Source organism: Bombina bombina, chromosome 3 (genome assembly GCF_027579735.1).
Source record: "Bombina bombina isolate aBomBom1 chromosome 3, aBomBom1.pri, whole genome shotgun sequence".
Lineage (NCBI taxonomy): Eukaryota > Metazoa > Chordata > Amphibia > Anura > Bombinatoridae > Bombina > Bombina bombina.
Genome location: NC_069501.1, coordinates 209,379,379 through 209,394,405, shown reverse-complemented (window position 1 = coordinate 209,394,405; position 15,027 = coordinate 209,379,379). Strand labels below are relative to the sequence as shown.

Here is a 15,027-nt window from a genome sequence, read left to right as displayed (position 1 = left end):
TGGCCAGGTTCTGAATTCCCAAAAGTAATGAATGCAGCTGTGGACGCTTTCCATTTATGAAGAAAATTGTGATTAAATTATATACTGATATTTTGTGGTACATTAGCTATGTTTGTGCTACCAGCATATTCATTTACATAGTCAAGCAGGATTTATGAATAATGCTTACCCTCTGTTTCCTTGCATGATTCCTTCTCTTAAAAAATAAAATTAGTTTTTTCCTCATCACCTGATTTCTGTATTAAAAAAAAAGAAAATATATTATATTGAAAAAGTTTTATATGCTAGCTTACATAAATTCTTAAACAACTGTCAACTCACATTCACACAAACAGTAAAGCAAGTGCTTTAATAACTTTAAATTACAAAGTAATTTTAACACAATCTTTACATTACAACTCCACAAAAATACATAATTTTGATGCAGGTTCCAAAATTAACTTTAAAGTGAAGGTAAGCTTTGATGAATGAAAGTCCATTTTTTTAAAAATACTATTAAAAAAGGGGCACTTTCATTCATCAAAGTTTACAAATCGGCCGTTTTGATTAAAAACTTACCTTTTTTCTTTTCACAGCCAGAGCAGATTCCCCCTCCTGGAAATCCTCTCTTCACGTGTCAGCAATGACTAATCCGGCTTCCTCCAATCACAGCATGGCCTCAGGCAATAACCACCCTGGGGGAAAGCCGTGATTGGAGGAAGCCAGATTAGTCATTGCTGATGTGTGAAGAGAGGATTTCCAGGAGGGGGAAGCTGTTGTAGTTGTGAGAAGAAAAAAAAACAGAATTTATGCTTGCCTGATAAATTACTTTCTCTTGCGGTGTATCCAGTCCACGGATTCATCCTTACTTGTGGGATATTCTCCTTCCCTACAGGAAGTGGCAAAGAGAGCACACAGCAGAGCTGTACATATAGCTCCCCCCCCTAGCTCCACCCCCCAGTCATTCGACCAAAGGTTAAGAAGCCAAAGGAGAAACCATAGGGTGCAGTGGTTACTGTAGTTTAAACAAAAAATTTTTTTTTTTTACCTGACTGAATTGCGAGGGCGGGCCGTGGACTGGATACACCGCAAGAGAAAGTAATTTATCAGATAAGCATAAATTCTGTTTTCTCTTGCAAGGTGTATCCAGTCCACGGATTCATCCTTTCTTGTGGGATACCAATACCAAAGCTTTAGGACACGGATGAAGGGAGGGAACAAGACAGGTACCTTAAACGGAAGGCACCACTGCTTGCAAAACTTTTCTCCCAAAAATAGCCTCCGAAGAAGCAAAAGTATCAAATTTATAAAATTTGGCAAAAGTATGCAGTGAAGACCAAGTCGCTGCCTTACAAATCTGTTCAACAGAAGCCTCATGTTTGAAAACCCATGTGGAAGCCACTGCTCTGGTAGAATGAGCAGTAATTCTTTCAGGAGGCTGCTGGCCAGCAGTCTCATAGGCCAAACGGATGATGCTTTTCAGCCAAAAGGAAAGAGAGGTAGCAGTCGCTTTCTGACCTCTCCTCTTACCAGAATAGATAACAAACAAAGAAGATGTTTGTCTGAAATCCTTAGTTGCTTGTAAATAGAACTTTAAAGCACGAACTACATCAAGATTATGCAAAAGACGGTCCTTCTTCGAAGATGGGTTAGGACACAGAGAAGGAACAACTATTTCCTGGTTAATATTCTTGTTAGAAACAACTTTAGGAAGAAAACCAGGTTTGGTACGCAAAACTACCTTATCTGCGTGGAACACCAGATAAGGTGAATCACACTGTAAGGCAGATAATTCTGAGACTCTTCGAGCAGAAGAGATAGCTACCAAAAACAAAACTTTCCAAGATAACAACTTAATATCTATGGAATGTAAATGTTCAAACGGAACCCCTTGAAGAACTGAAAGAACTAGATTTAAACTCCATGGCGGAGCCACAGGTTTATAGACAGGCTTGATTCTGACTAAAGCCTGTGCAAACGCTTGAACGTCCGGTACCTCTGCCAGACGCTTGTGCAAAAGGATAGACAGAACAGATATCTGTCCTTTTAAAGAACTAGCCGACAATCCTTTCTCCAAACCGTCTTGGAGAAAAGGCAATATCCTGGGAATCCTAATCTTACTCTATGAGTGACCCTTGGATTCACACCAACAAAGATATTTCCACCATATCTTATGGTAGACTTTCCTGGTGACAGGCTTTCTAGCCTGGATCAGAGTATCTATAACTGACTGAGAAAAACCACGCTTTGAAAGAATGAAGCGTTCAATCTCCAAGCAGTCAGACGTAGAGAAACTAGATTTGGATGCTTGAACGGACCCTGTATTAGAAGGTCCTGCCTCATTGGCAGTGTCCATGGTGGGACAGATGACATGTCCACTAGGTCTGCATACCAAGTCCTGCGTGGCCACACAGGCGCTATCAAAATCAGACGCCTTCTCCTGCTTGATTCTGGCGATCAGACGAGGGAGAAAAGGAAACGGTGGGAAAACATAAGCCAGATTGAAGGACCAAGGCGCTACTAGAGCATCTATCAATGCCGCCTTGGGGTACCGGGACCTGGATCCGTAGAGAGGAAGCTTGGTGTTCTGACGGGACGCCATCAGGTCCAACTCTGGAATGCCCCATAGCTGAGTCAGCTGGGCAAATACCTCCGGGTGGAGTTCCCACTCCCCCGGGTGAAAGTTCTGACGACTTAGAAAATCCGCCTCCCAGTTGTCTACACCTGGGATGTGAATTGCTGAGAGATGGCAGGAGTGGGCCTCAGCCCACCTGATTATTTTGGTTACTTTCCTCATCGCTAGAGAACTCTTTGTTCCCCCCTGATGATTGATGTAAGCTACAGTCGTAATGTTGTCCGACTGAAATCTTATGAATTTGGCCGCAGCTAGGTGAGGCCATGCCTGAAGCGCGTTGAATATCGCCCTCAGTTTGAGCTACAGATGGCCGAGGAATGGAATGAAGAACTCGGCAAGTAGTTAAAAGTTTCAACTTTCTGACCTCCGTCAGAAATATTTTCATTTCTACCGAATCTATTGGTGTTCCTAGGAAGGGAACCCTTATGAGTGGGGACAGGGAACTCTTTTTGATGTTCACCTTCCACCCGTGAGACCTTAGAAAGGCCAATACAATCTCCGTGTGAGCCTTGGCTCTGTGAAAAGACGGCGCCTGAATTAAGATGTCGTCCAAATAAGGCGCCACTGCTATGCCCCGCGGTCTTAGAACCGCCAGAATGGACCCTAGCACCTTTGTGAAAATTCTGGAAGCAGTGGCTAAACCGAATGGAAGAGCAGCGAACTGGTAATGCTTGTCTAGAAAAGCGAACCGGAGGAACTGATGATGATCTTTGTGGATTGGGATATACAGGTACGCATCCTTTAGATCCACAGTAGTCATATATTGACCTTCCTGGATCATAGGTAAGATTGTCCGAATGGTCTCCATCTTAAATGATGAGACTGAGGAATTTGTTTAGAAATTTGAGATCCAGGATTGGTCTGAAAGTTCCTTCTTTTTTGGGAACCACAAACAAGTTTGAGTAAAACCCCAGCCCTTGTTCCGCAATTGGAACTGGCTGGAACACTCCCATTGTATGTAGGTCTTCTACAAAGCGTAAGAACGCCTCTTTCTTTGTCGTGTCTGTAGACAGACGAGAAATATGGAACCTTCCCCTTGGAGGGGAGTCCTTGAATTCTAGAAGATATCCCTGGGAAACAATCTCTAAAGCCCAGGGATCGAGAACATCTCTTGCCCAGGCCTGAGTGAAGAGAGAAAGTCTGCCCCCAACTAGATCCGGTTCCAGATCGGGGGCTACCTCGTCATGCTGTCTTGGTAGCAGCTGCAGGCTTTTTGGCCTGTTACCCCTTGTTCAAGCCCTGATAAGGCTTCCAGGTTGCCTTGGGCTGTGAAGCGTTACCCTCTTGCTTTGCAGCTGTAGAGGCTGAAGGGGGACCGCTCCTGAAATTACGAAAGGAACGAAAATTTTTAGCCTTAAAAGGCTTGTCCTGGGGGAGAGCATGGCCCTTTCCCCGGTGATTTCTGAAATAATCTCTTTCAATTCTGGCCCGAAAAGGGTCTTTCCCTTGAAAGGGATATTTAACAATTTGGATTTTGACGACACATCGGCCGACCATGACTTGAGCCAAAGCGATCTGCGTGCCATAATGGCGAAGCCTGAATTTTTTGCCGCCAACTTAGCTAATTGCAAAGCGGCATCTGTGATAAATGAATTAGCCAGCTTTAGAGCCTTAATTCTATCCATAATTTCGTCATATGAGGACTCCGTCTGGAGCGACTCCTCCAGCGCCTCAAACCAGAAAGCCGCTGCAGTAGTTACAGGAACAATGCAGGCATTAGGTTGGAAAAGAAAGCCTTAGTGTCAACCAGCCTATTTAGCCCTGTCATGTAAGCATTCAATTCTATACTAAGTCTCAGAACATAGCTTACCCTCCCGACATGGGGATCTTGTCAGTCTTCTAGCATTATCTCAGTCTTGTCTAGAAATAAATGACTGAACATACCTCATTGCAGTCAAGCCTGCAAACTGTTCCCCCCCAACTGAAGTTTTCTGGTACTCCACAGTCCTGTGTGGGAACAGCAGTGGATTTTAGTTACAACATGCTAAAATCATTTTCCTCTCAGCAGAAATCTTCATCACTTTTCTGCTAGAGAGTAAATAGTACAAACCGGTACCATTTAAAAATAACAAACTCTTGATTGAAGATATAAAACTACAATTCTAACACCACATTCACTTTACCCTCCCTGAGAGACAACCTATTGCGTTAACGCGGCAAAGAGAATGACTGGGGGGTGGAGCTAGGGGGGGAGCTATATGGACAGCTCTGCTGTGTGCTCTCTTTGCCACTTCCTGTAGGGAAGAATATCCCACAAGTAAGGATGAATCCGTGGACTGGATACACCTTGCAAGAGAAAAGGTAAGTTTTTAATCAAAACGGCTGCTTTGTAAACTTTGATGAATGAAATTGCCTCTGTTTTTAATAGTATTTTTTTTAAAAACGGGATTTCATTCACCAAAGTTTACCTTCACTTTAATTTAATTAAGTACATGGTCTAGATCTATTAACATACATTTGAAAATAACCTAAATCTTACGTTAGTAAATGGATTCGTAAAAAGGTGAATGCTCAAAGCTTCAAACCTACTCTCTCTGTGTATTGCAAATGATGCAGCATCAACAAGTCACATTGTTGCTATCGCCACGTAATTATTCCATGATTATTGGGGGGGGGGGGGGGTTAACACATGCCACAGACTGCAACAATACAGTAGAATTTAATGTGCTGCAACTCTCTCTGGAAGCCTACTAAAAAGGTAAAAAGTATAAAGATTTAATGCCCTATACTCATTTCAAAGGATAGCAAATTAGCTGCACTGTAAATAACAGTAGCAATTAATTTCTAAAAATGTTTTTTTTTTTTCACATTTTGAAATAAAGTTGTATAGTCTTGTACCATAATGTGAACGCTAGCTTTCAGAAGACAAAGATAATAAATGATGTGAAGTGAGGCTCTGAGGAGCTGGTACCAGGCATCTGCATTGCAGTCTTTCTAAAGCACAATATGAAATAACCACATAGACGGGGAGCACTTTCCACTGCCTATCATTAAAGCATCTGTTCAAGGTGGATGTAAAAAGTGTTTACTAAGCAATACGGACTTACTATAAACACAATTTTTTATGCACCCAAGGAAGAACTTTAATATTCATTAATCCCTTTGAAATATTTTTTTTTTTTTTTTCAAAAGATAATTGCAGTGTGAGACAAACGAGGAGAAAAGCAAAATACTTACGTTTTGATATTTTCATGATAAACCTTTGTGTCTGAGGGTTGATTATACAGTGGCTGCAAGGAAACAATGTTTTCATAAACAAGGTTATACTTTAGTCTTAGAAACGCAACATAATTTCCTTTTAATCCTTATTGGATTAGTTTACACTATAATCTTGAATTCTGGTGTAAAGGTTGAATAAAACTGGTCCAATGAAATGAGATTAAGTTCAAGGATTCATAAATGTGACAATGGGAAGAACACATTTCAGATATGAATCGGTGTACAATCAAGTAAGCAAACTGTATTAGCTTTATAGCCCTAATTGTGTTTGGTTACTTACAGCACTGGCCATAAATCTGTTTAAACATTTTTTTTTTCTTTTTATGACTTGGCAGGTGGTACAGCCAATCAGAAGCCATACAGCACAACACACGGAAAGACAGCTGAGAGCTCTCCCAGCGCTCCTGCTTTAGCATATAAAAAGACAAATTATACAAACAAAAGCAGCAGGAGTCTGTAGACTTGGGTCTACATCTGATATTTTGGGGCTTGGTTGGGATTCAGAAAATCAGCATAATGTTATAAAAAAATAAGCAAAACTATACATTGTTACAAAAACACTCCCAGATGGGCTATATAAATGGATTGTCTACAAAACATTTATGCAAAGAAAAATCTAATGTACAATGTCCCTTTAATATTTCTGTTTAGCATCTCCTCTGTAAAGCAGAGAAATACTCAACAGAACAGGGTTCATGTGAAGTAATTTTATCTAACATGGAATTACTCTCTGTAAATCAATCACTCTCAAAAAGCAAAAGTACACTTACAAGTTCCACTCTTGGACCTAGGATGTCTAAGATCTTATGTGCTTCCTCCGCTTTTTTCTGAAATGGACAAGAAACTTTGTCAAATTCTTAGCTTATGTTTGATAAGGTAAATTCAAAGAATTGTAATAAATGGCATAGACCTCTATAAAACTATCTGATAACAGTACAGAATACATAAGAATGATTTGGTCACCCTCATTGCATTTAAATGAATTAGCAAAATGATTAATTAAAAAAACAAACAAAAAACCCACAGAATTTATACTTACCGATAAATGTCTGTTTCGAGATGAGGAGCGTCCATAGGTGTCTCTAACATGTGGGATATATTTCCTGCCAATAGGAGGTCAAGAACCCTCACAAGAGCTTTAATCTCTCCCACCTCCTCTCCCCACTTAGTTTACGTATAGCCAAGCAGAGGAGAGAGATAGAAAAAGGTAGGAAAGACAGAAAGCAGGGTTAAGTGTTGCAAATAAGAACTAATCGACCATCTAGTAAAAATGCCGGCGGGTCCTATGGACTCTCCTCATTCCAAAGAAAGAAATTTAACGGTAAGTATAAATTCTGTTTTCTTTCTTAAGATGAGGAGAGTCCATAGGTGTGCATAACATGTGGGATACAATACCCAAGCTGAGAGTCCATGTTAAGGACGGATGGGACAAAATGATGGCAGTTCCTATTTACCAAACACTGCGGACTGAAGGACTTTACTGCCAAAAGCAGCTTCGGAAGAAGGATAAATATCAAAAAGATTTTTTTTTTAGAAAAGTTATGAATAGAAGACCAAGTTGTCGCCTTGCAAATGTGTTCCAAGGAGTCGACATTTTTGAAGGCCCAATTAGTAGATACAGATCTAGTAGAATGAGCAGTTACTCTTTTTTGGAGGCAGGTTTCCTGCAACCAAGTAAGCCTTATAAATAGTCTGTTTTAGACATGATGCCAAAGCAACAACTGTAGTCTTTTGACCCTATCTGGGACCTGAAAAGGGGGTCAAACAAGCTAGAAGACTGAAGAAAGTCTTTAGTAGCCTGAACACAGAATGTTAAGGCTTTGACTAATTCCAAATTGTGAAGTAGGCGTTCCTTAGGGTTATAAGGATTTGGGCACAGAGAAGGAACAACATTTTCATGATAAATAGTTTCTAAAGACACTACCTTTGATAGAAAATCATATTTAGTATGGAGCTAGCCGATAATCCCTTATCTAGTCCATTTTAAATGAACTGAAGAATTCTAGGGATTTTAAAAGGATTTCCAAGAGAAACATCTCCAAGAACACAAAATTAAGTAAGCTTTCCAAATCTTATGGATTAATGACTCTCCTGAATTGCAGGCAAGATGGTATGGATTGTTTCCATTTTGAAAGAGGGTACCCGAACAAATTTGTTTAGAGATTTTAAGTTATGGTTGGATCACTCCCACATTGAACAAAGGCAGCTGCCTTTATAGGATCCTACGGAACATGAGTCGGTTTAAACCGTTCCCATGTAGGTCTTGTGTTCATGCAGATTTCTGATTTAAGTTAGACTTTTTGTTCTGCTTGGAATCTTCTGTTTTCCAGAAAGGTTTGGAGAATTCAGACTTCGGGTTGGAAGGGCTTTTTGTTCCTTTTGCTCCCCTAGAGATAAAAACTATTTGTTTGTTTGTACTTCGCCTTAGATTTCTTGTTCTGAGAAAGAAAAGCCCCCTTTTCTCCCCGAGACAGTTTAGATAATAAAATCCGATTATGATCCAAAAAGCATCTACCCTTCAAAAGGGACTGATAATAGCCTATTCTTAGAAACCTGATCATTATTTAAGCTATGGACATATCTATTTTTATGATGTCAAATTCTGCATCACAAATTAAATCAGTCATTTTAAAGGACTTTAAATTCAGCTAAAATCGCTCTCGCTTTTGAAGACTGAATTTAAACTCTGGAGGAAAGTCAGTGGAATCCCCATGGGCCACAAAAACAGACATGAGCACTAATTGTCTAACATGTATCGTACTGATAGGATTATGGCTTGCGATTTGGAGATGTGGGACACAATTAGCACATAAATGGTTAATTTGGTTAACTAAGTAATAATCAGGAAAAATGAACTGCAGAAAGTTTTAGGATGCAGTGTGTTCCCTAGAGGTCCCTTCCAATAAGTCAGTCAAATTATGTGGGGTACAGACATGGGGTACAGGCATGACTGCAAAGCAATACTATACTAATATTAACAGTGTATATGCACAAAATACAACTAAAACAGAATTTATGCTTACCTGATAAATTACTTTCTCTTACGGTGTATCCAGTCCACGGATTCATCCTTACTTGTGGGATATTCTCATTCCCTACAGGAAGTGGCAAAGAGAGCACACAACAGAACTGTCCATATAGCTCCCCATCTGGCTCCGACAGTTAGGAGAAAAAGGAGAAACCATAAGGTGCAGTGGTGACTGTAGTTTAAACAAAAAAATTTAACCTGGCTTAATACCAGGGCGGGCCGTGGACTGGATACACCGTAAGAGAAAGTAATTTATCAGGTAAGCATAAATTCTGTTTTCTCTTACAAGGTGTATCCAGTGCACGGATTCATCCTTACTTGTGGGATACCAATACCAAAGCATTAGGACACGGATGAAGGGAGGGAACAAGACAGGTAACCTAAACGGAAGGCACCACTGCTTGCAAAACCTTTCTCCCAAAAATAGCCTCCGAAGAAGCAAAAGTATCGAATTTGTAAAATTTGGCAAAAGTATGCAGTGAAGACCAAGTCGCTGCCTTACAAATCTATTCAACAGAAGCCTCATTCTTGAAGGCCCAAGTGGAAGCCACAGCTCTGGTGGAATGAGCTGTAATTCGTTCAGGAGGCTGCTGCCCAGCAGTCTCATAAGCCAATCGGATGATGCCTTTCAACCAGAAGGAATGAGAGGTAGCCGTCGCTTTTTGACCTCTTCTCTTACCAGAATAGACAACAAACAAAGATGATGTTTGTCTGAAATCCTTAGTTGCTTGTAAATAGAATTTCAAAGCACGAACCACATCAAGATTGTGCAGAAGCCGTTCCTTCTTAGAAGCTGGATTAGGGCACAGGGAAGGAACAATGATTTCCTGGTTAATGTTCTTATTCGAAACAACTTGAGGAAGAAAACCAGGTTTGGTACGCAAAACTACCTTATCTGCATGGAACACCAGATAGGGTGAATTACACTGCAAAGCAGACAATTCTGAAACTCCTCGCACAGAAGAAATAGCTACCAAAAACAAAACTTTCCAAGATAATAACTTAATATCTATGGAATGTAAAGGTTCAAACGGAACCCCTTGAAGAACTGAAATAACTAAATTGAGACTCCATGGAGGAGCCACAGGTTTATAGACAGGCTTGATTCTAATTAACGCCTGTGCAAACGCCTGAACATCTGGTACTTCTACCAGACGCTTGTGCAAAAGGATAGACAGAGCGGATATCTGCCCCTTTAAGGAACTAGCTGATAGACCTTTCTCCAATCCCTCTTGAAGAAAAGACAATATCCTTGGAATCCTAACTTTACTCCATGAGTAACCTTTGGATTCACACCAACAAAGATACTTCCGCCATATCTTATGGTAAATTTTCCAGGTGACAGGTTTTCTAGCTTGGATCAGAGTATCTATGACTGATTCAGAGAACCCACGCTTGGATAGAATCAAGCGTTCAATCTCCAAGCAGTCAGCTGCAGAGAAACTAGATTTGGATGCTTGAATGGACCCTGTATTAGAAGATCCTGCCTCATTGGCAGTGTCCAAGGTGGAACAGATAACATGTCCACTAGGTCTGCATACCAAGTCCTGCGTGGCCACGCAGGCGCTATCAGAATTACCGAGGCCTTCTCCTGTTTGATTCTGGCTACCAGCCGAGGGAGAAGGGGAAACGGTGGAAAGACATCGAGGGAGAAGGGGAAACGGTGGAAAGACATAGGCCAGATTGAAGGACCAAGGCGCTACTAGAGCATGTATCAGAGCCGCCTTGGGGTCCCTGGACCTGGATCCATAAAGAGGAAGTTTGGTGTTCTGACGGGACGCCATCAGATCCAACTCTGGAATGCCCCAAAGCTGAGTTAGCTGAGCAAATACCTCCGGGTGAAGTTCCCACTCCCCCGGGTGAAAAGTCTGACGACTTAGGAAATCCGCATCCCAGTTGTCTACTCCTGGGATGTGAATTGCAGATAGGTGGCAAGAGTGGTCCTCCGCCCACCTAATTATCTTGCCCTGGGGATTAGTTTGATGAGAAATAAGCCTCTACGAAGTCCTCAAGAAGTTTTAGGACCCTCCACGTGAAGCTGCATGAAGCTCTCTGCAATATGAAGTGCGCAACTGAGGTGCGAAATTTAGGCCCCCTCCCTCTCCACTCCGGAGTTGTGGGGCCTTCAAAACCCTAAATAGGTGTCTAAAATTCTGCCATATGGAATAAAACCCCAAATAACACTCCAAAAGTGATAAAAACTTGTACAATGATTATAATTTTACTATAAAATAATTGATTACCCTTTAACAGTGTCCACCAGTCATTTAGCCCTGTTAAATAAGCCTTCTTTCTATACTGAGTCTCAGAATATGGCTTACCTTCCCCACATGGGGATTCTTGTCAGTCTTCTAGCATTACTAAGTCTTGACTAGAAAAAGATGACTGAACATACCTTGTAGCAGTTAAGCCTGCAAACTGTTCCCCTCAACTGAAGCTTTCTGGTACTCCCCAGTCCTGTGTGGGAACAGCAGTGGATTTTAGTTACAACATGCTAAAATCATTTTCCTCTCAGCAGAAATCTTCATCACTTTTCTGCTAGAGAGTAAATAGTACAAACCGGTACCATTTAAAAATAACTAACTTTTGATTGAAGATATAAAAAACTACAAATCTAACACCACATTCACTTTACCCTCCCGTGGAGATGCTACTTGTTAGAGCGGCAAAGAGAATGACTGGGGGGCGGAGCCAGAGGGGGAGCTATATGGACAGCTCTGCTGTGTGTTCTCTTTGCCACTTCCTGTAGGGAATGAGAATATACCACAAGTAAGGATGAATCAGTGGACTGGATACACCTTGTAAGAGAAAAGCATATTTATTTATTATTTTTAAAAAAAAAAAAAAAAAAAAAAAAAAACTCAGAAAAAAAAAAAAAAAAGAACTTCCCTCAGAAAAAAACATTACCCACCGCCTCAGCAGATCCTATGAAGGTACTCACCCACCTCCAGAACTTATATAAAAAAAAAAAGCTTGTAAGGTCTGGAGACAGGCCCAGAGAAAATTTTCAGTCAAGGTGGGGTAGGGAAGCCTAAGTCTAGAATGATATGCACACTAACACACCATACCCATATTATATTGAATAACCCCCCCCCTCCTTTGATCCTTCTTGTGTCCCCAACTTTAACCTCATGAGCTGAACCAGTAACTGCATAAGAAAATTAGTGAATTTCTTATAGAGAGTGTAGCTTTTTTCTTTTGTGAGGAAATATAGTGAATCCAGGACTAAAACATACTAAGGGCTGCTAAGGAGTAATAAGGCAATACAAAGAGAGGGATTTTAAGTCTGATTTCCATAATTTTTTGTGTCTTAAACACATAAGTAAAGTGCTGTGTAAATGCTGAGAACTCACAACTATGTAGTATGGCAGTTATCTATCCCCCCTGGACCAATCTCCTAATTCCTTGACAACTTTGCTGCATGGCTTTCTCACTTTCTCTCTTCAAATACATCTGCTCTAATCCTAGGGGACTTCAACATACCCATTGATAACCCATCTGCCCTGCTGCCTCTAAGCTTCTCTCACTCACAAACTCCTTTGGTCTCTCACAATCCACCCTATTCCCTACTCACCGTGGCGGACACTATTGATCTGGTATTCTCCTACCTCTGCTCTCTTTCTGAAGTCACCTGTCGCCCATTTCCCATCTCAGACCACTATCTGCTCACCAATAATCTTTATATATAATCCTATAAACCTACTTCTCCCCCTCGCCCCCACAGAAATCTGCACACTGTGGATTCTCTCTAACCTTATTCAAAAACGCCTCCCCCACACTTCCACGATATCCTGCCCTGACCTTGCTACAACCCACTATAAAAATACTCTCTCCTCTGCACTTGACACTTTTGCACCTTTCCAAGTACGCAAAACCCTGCGTCGTCAGCTCTAACCCTGGCAAACACACTACCTGCAAAAATACTCCTGTGCTGAACGTGCCTGGAAAAAATCCTGCTCTGAACCAGATTTCCTCCACTATAAGTTCGGTCTTTATTATTACTCCTCTGTCCTTCACTTAGTCAAGAAAACCTACTTCTCATATCTACTCACTCCTCAAACCCTAAATGTCTCGTCTCCATTTTCAACACTCTCCTCTGTCTTTAGTGCAAGACCTGGAAGACTACTTTTTCAACAAAACACTTACCATCCGAAGTAATATCCCAACACAAGACTGCAACCTCCCATCTCCGCCCCCGGTCACCACTCTCAGCACCTTCCCCCCAACCACTGAGAATGAAACGAGTTCCCTTTTGTCTTCCTCACACCGCACTAGCTGCCCACTTGACCCTATCCCTTCACATCTAATACCCTCTCTTTCTTCTACCCTCACTCCAGCTCTTACTCACATATTCAACCTATCCCTTACTACCAGTTCAATCCGATCTTCCTTCAAACATGCAAAGGTCACCCCCATCCTCAAAAACACCCTCCCTCGACCAATTCTCCTGCAAACTACAGCCCCATATCACTTTTTCCGCTAGCTTCCAAAGTCCTGGAAAAACTAGTTTTCGATCGCCTAACCCACTTCTTGTCCTCCAACTATTGCTTGACCCCCTGCAATCTGGCTTCCGTCCACAACACTTAACTGAGACTGCCCTCACCAAGGTTACAAACGATCGTATTTCTGCTAAAAACTACGACCACTGCTCTTTTTTTTGTATTACTTGACCTGTCTGCTGCCTTTGACTCCGTTGACCATCCCCTTCTCCTACGGACTCTCAGCTCCCTTGGGCTCTCTGACACTTCTCTCTCCTGGATCCACTCATCTTTATAATAGGTTCTTTTCTGTCTCCTTTGCTGGCGACTCCTACTATCCAATGCCTCTGTCTGTTGGAGTACCTCAAGGCTCTGTTCTGGGTCCTCTACTCTTCTCTATTAATACATCCTCACTGGGTAAACTTATCAGTAGCTATGGCTTTAACTATCACCTCTACGCTGATGATACTCAGATCTACCTATCCACCCCTGCACTCTCTCCTTCTGTCCATTCTCACAACAGTGTCTGCTTATCTGGCATTTCCTCTTGGATGGCCTCTCACCACCTAAAAATCAACATTTTTAAGACTGAGCTCCTTCTAAACCCCCCCCCCTCTAATTCTACCCTGGTTTCTAACTTTTCAATCACTGTTGGTGACACCACTATCTCCCCCAAGTCCGCTGCCTAGGAGTTACACTTGATTTCAATCTGTCCTTCATACCCCACATCCAATAGCTCTCTTCATCCTGTCGCAACCACCTACACAATATCTCAAAAACGCGTCCGTATCTGAGTGCTGAAACTAATAAACAGTTAATCCATTCCCTGGTAATTTCCCGACTTGACTACTGTAATAACATACTAACTGGCCTTCCTCTCTCCCACATCTCACCTCTTTAATTCATCCTAAATGACTCTGCTAGGTTAATCCAACGTTCTGTACCTGCAACACCTCTCTGTGAGTCTCTTCACTGGCTCCCCCATTCACTGCAGAATTAAATTAAAAATTCTCACCCTGACCAACAAACCCCCCCCCCCTACCTGTCCTCACTCAATATACTATACTCCAGCCTGCCCCCCAAGATCCAACAATGACCTGCTCCTTGCATCTTCTACCATCACCTCCTCCCAATGCTAGACTACAGGACTTCTCTCGTGCAGCACCAACCCTCTGGAACGCACTTCCTCGAGCTGTCAGACTTTATCCTAACCTCTCCTCCTTTTAACGCTCCCTAAAGACATTTTTGTTCAGGGAAGGCTATCTCCAAATCAGTAACAAATTAATTTGACTTGCCTAATAGCTGTCCTCATCTAACTCCACACTAACATCATTCCCACCTTTGCAGTCCTCACCTACTGTTTCTCACCCTTCTACCCATCTAGATTGTAAGTCCCCACGGGAACAGGGCCCTCAATTCCCCCTGTATGTGTTTGTTAAACTTTGTCTGGTGTCTCATATTGTACTGTACTTTTATCTTTGTACCCATGGACAGCGCTGCAGAATCTGTTGGCGCTTTATAAATAAATAATAATAATAATAATACCTATACAAGGAGTGTAGTAGGGGTAGTTCCTGGGCTGTTTTTAGTGTCTGAGTCACTTACCTGGCCTGCAGCACCCCCTCCCCCACTCCCAGTGTATCTTGCTTGCTAAGGCCTTTCTTTCTCACAGAATGCTGACCCAATAG

General features: G+C 41.8%; 1 protein-coding gene across 6 annotated transcripts in view; it reads right to left on the bottom strand.

Moving 5' to 3' along the window:
• Positions 1–15,027, bottom strand: part of NCOR1 (nuclear receptor corepressor 1) — a 1,077,134-nt gene that overhangs the window by 931,691 nt on the left and 130,416 nt on the right. For all 6 annotated transcript variants that reach the window (XM_053706113.1, XM_053706112.1, XM_053706115.1 and 3 more), the window contains 3 exons: positions 6,604–6,660; positions 5,792–5,844; positions 170–236 (listed from right to left, as the gene is read on the bottom strand). In XM_053706113.1, coding sequence (XP_053562088.1) covers positions 170–236; positions 5,792–5,844; positions 6,604–6,660 — 177 coding nt within the window. The remainder of the gene's footprint in view (positions 1–169; positions 237–5,791; positions 5,845–6,603; positions 6,661–15,027) is intronic.